The following is an 11,649-nucleotide window of genomic DNA, read 5'->3' as shown; positions in this document are numbered from 1 at the left end:
CTGCCACCCACCCTGCAGGCAGCAACAGGACTCTCAGTGTGTTCAACGTTGAGGTGGATCCGGTTCCAGCGGATCCGTTCCTGGTGTTGCAGCACGAGGAGCGGGTTCTGTGTGCGTGTGTTTCGCCTGACGGCACCACGCTGGTGACGGGGTCACATGACCAGCTGATCAGGGTGAGAACGAACGCACGCACGCACGCACATATTACTTAAGTAAAGGGTAAGACCATTTTTTTGAGGTATTGGGTTGTGTAGTTACCTTGCCATGATGTAACTCCAAATGTGGACAAGAAATAAAACATATTATATAGTATTGTGACATTGTATTTTGGCGTTGCTGCTACAAATGCACGTGCATTGATGGGGACGTAATTAAGATATGTATCAATGCCACTCAAAGTCACTATTTTAGTACGTAAACAAACTCAAACTAAGTTTATTCAAACAATATAGACTGTCACTGTTGTGAACAGGTGTGACAGACTGTCCTGTGTTGTGAACAGGTGTGGTCGGTAACACCTGTCCTGTGTTGTGAACAGGTGTGACAGACTGTCCTGTGTTGTGAACAGGTGTGGTCGGTAACACCTGTCCTGTGTTGTGAACAGGTGTGACATTAACACCTGTCCTGTGTTGTGAACAGGTGTGACAGACTGTCCTGTGTTGTGAACAGGTGTGACAGACAGTAACACCTGTCCTGTGTTGTGAACAGGTGTGGTCGGTGTCTACGGGCCAGCGGCTGGACATCCTGTGTGGTCTGGAGGCGGCGGTCAGCCAGGTGGCGCTGTGGGGAGACGGTCAGCTGGTGGCGGCGTCCAGCGGCTCGGCCCGCCTGGCGCTGTGGACTCTGCCCCCCCCCGGGGGGGACAGAGCCCCGCCCCCCGGCCACGCCCCCTCGGGCCTGGCCCTCGTAGCGCTGTCCCGGGACGGGGCCGCGGTCCACTGCCTGAGCCCCGAGAGACCCAAGGAGGTCACGACCTACGACTGTAGCACAGGTGAGAGGTCACGACCTACGACTGTAGCACAGGTGAGAGGAAGAGGACGTGTGCGTGGCGTGCGTGGCGTGTGTGGCGTGCGTGCGTGCGTGCGTGCATGCGTGCGTACAGTAGTGCACGTTGTGCACGATACTATATACACATCTTTATATAAACCTCACCTTTACTGTACCTCTAGGATATTATGTTCAGACGAGATGACGTCTTTGATTGATTGATTTATTGATTGATTGATTGATTAATTGATTGATTGATTAATTGATTGACTGATTGACAGGTGCTGTGATTGACAGCAGAGCGACATCAGCGGAGGTGTGCTGTGTGGAACTGGCCCAAAACAGACGCCTGCTGTTCTGCGGCCTGAAGACTGGAACGGTCCTGATATACCCTCTGAGTAATTACATTACTTTATTATTATATACCCTCTGAGTAATTACATTATACTTTATTATTATATACCCTCTGAGTAATTACATTACTTTATTATTATATACCCTCTGAGTAATTACATTATACTTTATTATTATATACCCTCTGAGTAATTACATTACTTTATTATTATATACCCTCTGAGTAATTACATTACTTTATTATTATATACCCTCTGAGTAATTACATTATACTTTATTATTATATACCCTCTGAGTAATTACATTATACTTTATTATTATATACCCTCTGAGTAATTACATTACTTTATTACTACTATTATTATGTACCCTCTGAGTAATTATATTACTTTATTACTACTATTATTATGTACCCTGATATATACTGAGTGCCGCGCTACGAGCTCGTAGATCTATATACAGAAGGTTTCCTCTCTCTGTGGGCCCTCAGACCTCCCCCAGGAGACCCTGTGTCTCCCTCCTCCAGAGAACCTTCCCAGGGTGTATTATATGTATTCTACAGAAGGTTTCCTCTCTCTGTGGGCCCTCAGACCTCCCCCAGGAGACCCTGTGTCTCCCTCCTCCAGAGAACCTTCCCAGGGTGCTCTGCCTGTCCGTCGGCCCCAAGGAGAGCCGCCTGGCCGTGGGATACGAGGACGCCGTGTGTCTGTTTGACGTGGTCGCCCGGGACCGCTTCCCCTGCGTGGAGGGCCCTGTGGCCAGGATGCCTCTGTCCCTGCTTCAGGTAGGAGGGCCCTGTGGCCAGGATGCCTCTGTCCCTGCTACAGGTAGGAGGGCCCTGTGGCCAGGATGCCTCTGTCCCTGCTTCAGGTAGGAGGGCCCTGTGGCCAGGATGCCTCTGTCCCTGCTTCAGGTAGGAGGGCCCACTCCTACAGGTAGGACCTCCCCCTCCTACAGGTAGGACCTCCCTCTCCTACAGGTAGGACCTCCCCCTCCTACAGGTAGGACCTCCCTCTCCTACAGGTAGGACCTCCCCCTGCTACAGGTAGGACCTCCCCCTCCTACACGTAGGACCTCCCCCTGCTACAGGTAGGACCTCCCCCTCCTACAGGTAGGACCTCCCTCTCCTACAGGTAGGACCTCCCCCTCCTACACGTAGGACCTCCCCCTCCTACACGTAGGACCTCCCCCTGCTACAGGTAGGAGGGCCCTGTAGCCAGGATGCCTCTTTCCCAAAACTAATAATAAAAAGATCAGCTTAAATACTAAAATAGTAATATCAATAGGCAGAGCAGAGATGGATAAATATTTCATATTTCAGTATTCTTGGTTATCTCATCTTGTAGCGCATACACGCACGCACGCACGCACACACAGGCACACACACTTCACAAGTGTAAATAATGTATTTCTTGTTTTTGTTTTTGTTATTTTCCATACCTATGTTTGATTACTTTGTCTTAATATTTGTATATTACTATTTGTTTAAATTGTATATTAACTTTGGTGAGAACCACTTATAAGCCCTCCCTGGGTTTCTTTTCTCACCTGCACACACTTCTTTTATTGATGTTACCTTTTTGTACTGTTTTTATTGTGCGAAATAAACTAAACTAAAATAAACTAAACTAAACTCATGCTAAAATCTGCTGATGCTATAACTAAGCTCTATGCAGTTTTGGTTTTGTAACTAAGAAAGTTACTCTCTATAGCAGAGCTACCAACCTGCACACATTTTGTGTACCAACCACGCAATTCTAGGTGTCTATACCATAGACTGTAAAAAATATGGACAAAGCGTTCCGCGGGTCTAACGTGAACGTAAAATGAAGCCTGTCAGTCCTTGCAATGGAAGTCGCCATCTTTCTAGATCCGTTTTGGCCCAGTTCAGGCCAGCTGGCCCATTGGCTGGCCCAGACAACGAGGCGGGACTTCCCCCTTCTTCTTCGTTGGTTTTTATTTTGACTCGAGTGGGTGGGGGATCCCGTTCATAGACTGTAACGGTAGCCACGCCCCTCAGAACATGCGTGACTTCATGGTCATTTTTTTAATAAATGGGACCATCATTTTCCAAAAAGAATATTATGACATTAGAAATGAGACTTTAAACTAGTGACTGGAAGCAAAAAGTATTCATGACCATGTTTATTAAGGTAATACAGTCTAGGTGAAGTTGGGCCCAAATACATGGACTTCTATGGGGCTATGGGTTTTTTTGAGCCCAATGACAGCGCCACAACAGGCCATTATATGAACTTTCATTTCCTTAGTGGCTTCACAAAATATCCGTCTGACTGCCCCCCTGGTCTATACGCCTATAATTGCGTGGTTGGTACACAAAATGTGTGCAGGTTGGAAGCTCTGCTATAGGCATAATAAAGCCTCGGCTTCGGCCTACACCTCTTTGGTTACATAAATGTTTAACCCATTCTGACCTGAGATCAGATTCATACGAGGTTTCCACTGGACACACACTGGTCTGATGAACCCATTCTGACCTGAGATCAGATTCTAAAAATGTCAGTCGTTCTTCGAATTTTTCAAAAATAGCAGACCTACAAGCTCGTAGCGCGCCACTCGGTGGCGCGATATGAGCTTGTAGATCTGCTATTTTTCAATAGCTAAAGCATAACATGATGCTGGCACCAAAATGGGTGCCCGGTCAGAATGGGTTAAAGCACTGGAATGTGTTGCGAATGAGGACAGTTTTTATAAAGTGATGCAAAGTGTCATGAATGGCGGACTCGTCTTCTCATCTTCAAAGTGCCGTCCCATTCATTTCACAACAATGTGGAGCCCTTTGCAGCCTCTCACCCTCAAGCACTTACAGACTTACTAAAGTCAATGAGGGCTCAGGCCTCAGGGGGCTTGAGGGAGGAAATTGGGAATGGGCCTCTGTCCCTGCTGGTGCCTCCCATTGTCACATGAATATGAATATGAATATGTATGAATATGAATATGTATGAATATGAATATGAATATGAATATGAATATGTATGAATATGAATATGAATATGAATATGTATGAATATGAATATGTATGAATATGAATGAATATGAATATGAATATGAATATGAATATGTATGAATATGTATGAATATGTATGAATATGAATATGTATGAATATGTATGAATATGAATATGTATGCATATGAATATGTATGAATATGAATATGTATGAATATGAATATGTATGAATATGTATGAATATGTATGAATATGTATGAATATGAATATGTATGAATATGAATATGTATGAATATGAATACCGGTATGTATGAATATGAATATGTATGAATATGAATGAATATGAATATGAATATGAATATGTATGAATATGAATATATATGAATATGTATGAATATATATGAATATGTATGCATATGAATATGTATGAATATGAATACCGGTATGTATGAATATGAATATGTATGAATATGAATATGTATGAATATGAATATGTATGAATATGTATGAATATGTATGCATATGAATATGTATGAATATGTATGCATATGTATGAATATGAATATGTATGAATATGAATATGTATGAATATGAATATGAATATGTATGAATATGAATATGAATATGTATGCATATGAATATGTATGAATATGTATGCATATGAATATGAATATGAATATGAATATGAATACCGGTATGTATGAATATGAATATGTATGCATATGAATATGTATGAATATGAATACCGGTATGTATGAATATGAATATGTATGCATATGAATATGTATTGATATGAATATGAATATGTATGCATATGAATATGTATGAATATGAATATGTATGCATATGAATATGTATGAATATGAATATGTATGCATATGAATATGTATGAATATGAATATGTATGCATATGAATATGTATGCATATGAATATGTATGCATATGAATATGTATTGATATGAATATGAATATGTATGCATATGAATATGTATGAATATGAATATGTATGAATATGAATATGTATTGATATGAATATGAATATGTATGCATATGAATATGTATGAATATGAATATGTATGAATATGAATATGTATGCATATGAATATGTATGAATATGAATATGTATGCATATGAATATGTATGAATATGAATATGTATGCATATGAATATGTATGCATATGAATATGTATGAATATGAATATGTATGCATATGAATATGTATGCATATGAATATGTATGCATATGAATATGTATGAATATGAATATGTATTGATATGAATATGAATATGTATGCATATGAATATGTATGAATATGAATATGTATGCATATGAATATGTATGAATATGAATATGTATGAATATGAATATGAATATGTATGAATATGAATATGTATGAATATGAATATGAATATGTATGAATATGAATATGTATGAATATGAATATGAATATGTATGAATATTAATATGTATTAATATGAATATGAATATGTATGAATATGAATATGTATGAATATGAATATGAATATGTATGAATATGAATATGTATTCATGTCTCCTCAGGCTCCTCTGTCCTGCGTGTCTCTGACAGCCGACCGTCGTCTGATCTACGGGACGAGCGGCGGAGAAGTCACCATGATGGACTTCAACGATGTCACCACCACCTCCCTCGACCCCCACCGTACCAAGGTAACCCCTCTGGACCCCCACAGTACCAAGGTAACCCCTCTGGACCCCCACAGTACCAAGGTAACCCATCTGGACCCCCACAGTACCAAGGTAACCCCTCTGGACCCCCACAGTACCAAGGTAACCCCTCTGGACCCCCACCGTACCAAGGTAACACCCCCCGGGCCCCCCACCGCACCAAGGTAACCCCTCTGGACCCCCACAGTACCAAGGTAACCTCCTCTGGACCCTCACAGTACCAAGGTAACCTCCTCTGGACCCTCACAGTACCAAGGTAACCTCCTCTGGACCCTCACAGTACCAAGGTAACCTCCTCTGGACCCCCACAGTACCAAGGTAACCCCTCTGGACCCTCACAGTACCAAGGTAACCTCCTCTGGACCCTCACAGTACCAAGGTAACCTCCTCTGGACCCTCACAGTACCAAGGTAACCCCTCTGGACCCTCACAGTACCAAGGTAACACCCCCCGGGCCCCCCACCGCACCAAGGTAACCCCTCTGGACCCTCACAGTACCAAGGTAACCTCCTCTGGACCCCCACCGTACCAAGGTAACCTCCTCTGGACCCTCACAGTACCAAGGTAACCTCCTCTGGACCCTCACAGTACCAAGGTAACCCCTCTGGACCCTCACAGTACCAAGGTAACCCCTCTGGACCCCCACCGTACCAAGGTAACCCCTCTGGACCCTCACAGTACCAAGGTAACCCCTCTGGACCCCCACCGTACCAAGGTAACCCCCTCTGGACCCTCACAGTACCAAGGTAACCTCCTCTGGACCCCCACAGTACCAAGGTAACCTCCTCTGGACCCCCACAGTACCAAGGTAACCCCTCTGGACCCCCACCGTACCAAGGTAACCCCTCTGGACCCTCACAGTACCAAGGTAACCCCTCTGGACCCTCACAGTACCAAGGTAACCCCTCTGGACCCTCACAGTACCAAGGTAACCCCTCTGGACCCCCACCGTACCAAGGTAACCCCCTCTGGACCCTCACAGTACCAAGGTAACCCCTCTGGACCCTCACAGTACCAAGGTAACCTCCTCTGGACCCTCACAGTACCAAGGTAACCTCCTCTGGACCCCCACAGTACCAAGGTAACCCCTCTGTATATTTTGTATGGATGTGCATTAGGTGACCCTGGGTGTGTTGTAACGTCTGTGTGTGTGTGTGTGTGTGTGTGTGTGTGTGTGTGTGTGTGTGTGTGTGTGTGTGTGTGTGTGTGTGTGTGTGTGTGTGTGTGTGTGTGTGTGTGTGTGTGTGTGTGTGTGTGTGTGTGTGTGTGCGTGCGTGCGTGTGCGTGCGTATCAGGTGACCTGTGTGACCCTAGCCCATGGGGGGGGTCACGCTCTGGTGGGGTCAGAGGACGCGGTCCAGAGGGTGTGGTCGTTGACCCCGTTGACCCTGAGCCACACCATGGAGTACAAGGTCAGACGTGATGTCATCAACCTGATGATGTCATCAACATGACATCATCATTTCATTGATTTCATTGAGTTTTTTATGAGCTGAATTCATCCTGGAATCCAGACCATTACACACACACACACAACCTGGACTTTGAACATTCAGTGGGTTTTCCAGTCACCCGGGGTTTTCTCTGTGTGTTCTGAAGCCTTTTGAGCATTCAGTGGGTGTTCTGTGGTCTGGGGTTTTCTCTGTGTGTTCTGAAGCCTTTTGAGGTATAGTGGAGGGCAGGGGGTGGGGTTAGTGCATGGTGACATCACCGTCTACAGGCAACCGTCCTTGGAGGGCGTTCTGTGTGTAATACTACTAATAATAATAATAATAATCGTCAGGGCGTCTCCTTGGAGGGTGTTCTGTGTGTAATAATAATAATAATAATAATAATACTGTGTCGTCAGGGCGTCTCCTTGGAGGGTGTTCTGTCTGTAATAATAATAATAATAATAATAATATTAATAATACTGTGTCGTCAGGGCGTGTCCGTGGAGGGTGTTCTGTGTGCAGCCTTCTCAGAGGACGACCAGTTCGTCTTCACGGGATCTCTGGACCGAACGGTCAAAGTCTGGGCCGTTTCCACCGGTATGTTTATTTATTTATTCATTTATTTATTTCTTTGACAGGGACAATAAAGCTCATTAATCAACATGTCAGTTTTCACATCAATGTTAATGGGCCAGAGTTAGCTGAAGCTACATTTCATCTGTAGTCCCTGTTGGGCAGGCTCTTAAAAAATGAATGATAAAAAGGACAAAGTGTAGGGCGCCTGCCCTGCACACAACACCATGCGTTGATGCCATGTGTGCATATGTGCAAGCACCCAACACTACGTCCATACAAAAACACAATACAATACAGGAACAGATCGACATGGTACAGGGGACAGAACAACGGCAAGTGAAGTGAGAAGTGATGAATACTAAATAGTGCTGATAGTTACTCATGATTACAAATTTGAGTTGTCTTTAGCCACCTTTTCAGGTTGAATTTGAAGGTCAGATAGTTGGAGGTCTCTCTTACTTCTGTAGGGAGACTGTTCCAGTGATGGGAGGCTCTAACAGAGAAGACTGTTTTACCAAACACACTACGTCTGATTGGCACTTCACAGTCCCCTCTGGTAGTTGCCCTTGTTGTTCTGTCACCACTGTCCGTTCCATCTATGAAGTGTTTCAGTGGTGTAAACGTCTCGTTAGCACAGCCTGGTGGCCAGAGACTGTCTCGCTAACCAATCACAGTGCAGAGGGGCGTCGCTCCAAATGCCGCTGTTCTCCGCTGTTTTCTACCGTGTAGGGGAGGGGCGAATGGAAGAGGGTTAGGTTTATTTATTCAGCACATAGTATAAAAACTAGACACTACATATCAAAGAACAAAAATACAAGGAAAGAAAGGAGCCAGCTGTCTTATTTGGAATCCTGTATGGATTAAGCAGATTAACAAACAGATTAAGCAGATCTACAAACTCATAGAGCACCACCGAGTGGCGCGCTATGAGCTTGTAGGTCTGCTATTTTTGAGGTCAGGATGTAGAAGACATTTATAGAATCTGATCTCAGGTCAGAATGGGTTAAAAGTCATCTCTTTGCCTTGTTGGGTAGGAATGAATGTCAGAAGTAACACGGAAAGAACATGGAAAGATGAGGAAAAATGTATTTTTTGCATTTTTATTTATTTAAACATTACGTTGACTTTGTCATTAGCCACGTTAGCACCCTCCTGTGGCCCGGAGGCTGTCGTACCGTACCTGTACCTCCGTCTCCCCCTGCAGGTCACCTGCTGTACGTGCAGTACGTGTACTCTCCCCTGGTCGCCATGGCGACGCACCGCAACGGCTTCGTGGGCGTGTCGCGGTCGGGCCGCCTGGTCCGGGAGGTGTTCCGCTGTCCGGAAGACCCGGCACCGGACCACGACCCGGTGCGGAACGTCCGGGCTCAGTACCGCGTCACGTCGCGCCTGCGCCGCAACAACCACCCCGAGGAAGAAGGGGAGGGGTCCCGGGCGGGCGGCCCCGCCCCCCAGCGGGCCGGCGGCCTGCACTTCAACGGCATCAACCTCCGGAGCATCGCGGCCGTGGCGCGGCTGTTCAAGAAGCCGCGCGGCGGCGGCGGAGGGGGCGGGGCTAGTAGGCTGGAGAGCGAGACGCTGCAGTGAACGGTCGAGCGACGACAACACAGGAACCCCAGGGGGGGAATGATTTAACGACAACACAGGAACCCCAGGGGGGGAATGATTTAACGACAACACAGGAACCCCAGGGGGGGAATGATTTAACGACAACACAGGAACGTACCCAGGGGGGGAATGATTTAACGACAACACAGGAACCCCAGGGGGGGGAATGATTTAACGACAACACAGGAACCCCAGGGGGGAATGATTTAACGACAACACAGGAACCCCAGGGGGGGAATGATTTAACGACAACACAGGAACCCCAGGGGGGGATTGATTTAACGACAACACAGGAACCCCAGGGGGGGATTGATTTAACGACAACACAGGAACCCCAGGGGGGGAATGATTTAACGACAACACAGGAACCCCAGGGGGGAATGATTTAACGACAACACAGGAACCCCAGGGGGGAATGATTTAACGACAACACAGGAACCCCAGGGGGGATTGATTTAACGACAACACAGGAACCCCAGGGGGCGAATGATTTAACGACAACACAGGAACCCCAGGGGGGATTGATTTAACGACAACACAGGAACCCCAGGGGGGATTGATTTAACGACAACACAGGAACCCCAGGGGGGGATTGATTTAACGCCAACACAGGAACCCCAGGGGGGGATTGATTTAACGCCAACACAGGAACCCCAGGGGGGAATGATTTAACGACAACACAGGAACCCCAGGGGGGATTGATTTAACGCCAACACAGGAACCCCAGGGGGGGATTGATTTAACGCCAACACAGGAACCCCAGGGGGGGATTGATTTAACGCCAACACAGGAACCCCAGGGGGGGATTGATTTAACGACAACACAGGAACCCCAGGAGGGGATTGATTTAACGCCAACACAGGAACCCCAGGGGGGGATTGATTTAACGACAACACAGGAACCCCAGGGGGGGATTGATTTAACAACAACACAGGAACCCCAGGGGGGGATTGATTTAACGACAACACAGGAACCCCAGGGGGGGAATGATTTAACGACAACACAGGAACCCCAGGGGGGGAATGATTTAACGCCACACAGGAACCCCAGGGGGGGAATGATTTAACGACAACACAGGAACCCCAGGGGGGGATTGATTTAACGACAACACAGGAACCCCAGGGGGGGAATGATTTAACGACAACACAGGAACCCCAGGGGGGGATGATTTAACGACAACACAGGAACCCCAGGGGGGGATTGATTTAACGACAACACAGGAACCCCAGGGGGGGAATGATTTAACGACAACACAGGAACCCCAGGGGGGGATTGATTTAACGACAACACAGGAACCCCAGGGGGGGATTGATTTAACGACAACACAGGAACCCCAGGGGGGGAATGATTTAACGACAACACAGGAACCCCAGGGGGGGATGATTTACAAGACGGAAAAATGTTCCGCATCGACTTTTTTTCTCCGCTGACGAAAACTACATGGAAACAAAATGAAAACTATAAGCTATGATGACTAAATAAGTAAATATACTGACAATTTCGTCAATAAATAAAAACTAGGCTAAAATGTTAGGAAGGGACTAGTGTACATGAGATCCAGTGTAAGTCATTTTACGATTAGTTGCATGCTGAAAATAGACAATCTACGATCTACAAGCTCACAACGCATCGCGTTGTGAGCTTGTAGATTGTCTACTTTCAGCAAGTGTAAAATAAGTCATTATGACGGCATCAAGGCCCGCCGAAATGCATGTTTGACTAAATCAACTGTAGATTTAGTCGACTAAAATCTTATGATATTTAGTTGACTAAAACTAGACTAACATTAAAACATTCCAGGTGACTAAAATGTGACCAAAAGCAAATGACTATTTGTAAGTGATATAACAATAATAATTTAAAGCAACATATACATTTCCTCATGGATTCAGAATCAAACCCCTAGTTTAACAAGTCACATGATACTTAAATCTGAATGTTGCCTCACAGGTCGTTAATGCTACATCATTTTTCTAGAATGTTCCACCACTGGGATTTCTTAGGACTCTTGTTATGTTG

At 45.5% G+C, this 11,649-nt stretch overlaps 1 protein-coding gene across 1 annotated transcript in view; it reads left to right on the top strand.

Moving 5' to 3' along the window:
- Positions 1 to 9,609, top strand: part of nwd1 (NACHT and WD repeat domain containing 1) — a gene marked incomplete at both ends in the record, with an annotated part of 41,770 nt that extends 32,161 nt beyond the window's left edge. Inside the window, 11 exons of the mRNA XM_080769627.1 lie at positions 19 to 173; positions 569 to 604; positions 709 to 991; positions 1,269 to 1,385; positions 1,932 to 2,168; positions 2,523 to 2,540; positions 5,898 to 6,177; positions 6,386 to 6,546; positions 7,328 to 7,425; positions 7,938 to 8,043; positions 9,227 to 9,609. Coding sequence (XP_080625753.1) covers positions 19 to 173; positions 569 to 604; positions 709 to 991; positions 1,269 to 1,385; positions 1,932 to 2,168; positions 2,523 to 2,540; positions 5,898 to 6,177; positions 6,386 to 6,546; positions 7,328 to 7,425; positions 7,938 to 8,043; positions 9,227 to 9,609 — 1,874 coding nt within the window. The remainder of the gene's footprint in view (positions 1 to 18; positions 174 to 568; positions 605 to 708; positions 992 to 1,268; positions 1,386 to 1,931; positions 2,169 to 2,522; positions 2,541 to 5,897; positions 6,178 to 6,385; positions 6,547 to 7,327; positions 7,426 to 7,937; positions 8,044 to 9,226) is intronic.
- Between the last annotated feature and the right edge of the window lie 2,040 nt (positions 9,610 to 11,649).

This window comes from Protomyctophum bolini, assembly GCF_963924005.1.
Source record: "Protomyctophum bolini genome assembly, chromosome: 8".
In the NCBI taxonomy this organism is placed as follows: domain Eukaryota; kingdom Metazoa; phylum Chordata; class Actinopteri; order Myctophiformes; family Myctophidae; genus Protomyctophum; species Protomyctophum bolini.
This window is presented reverse-complemented; position numbering and strand designations above follow the sequence as displayed.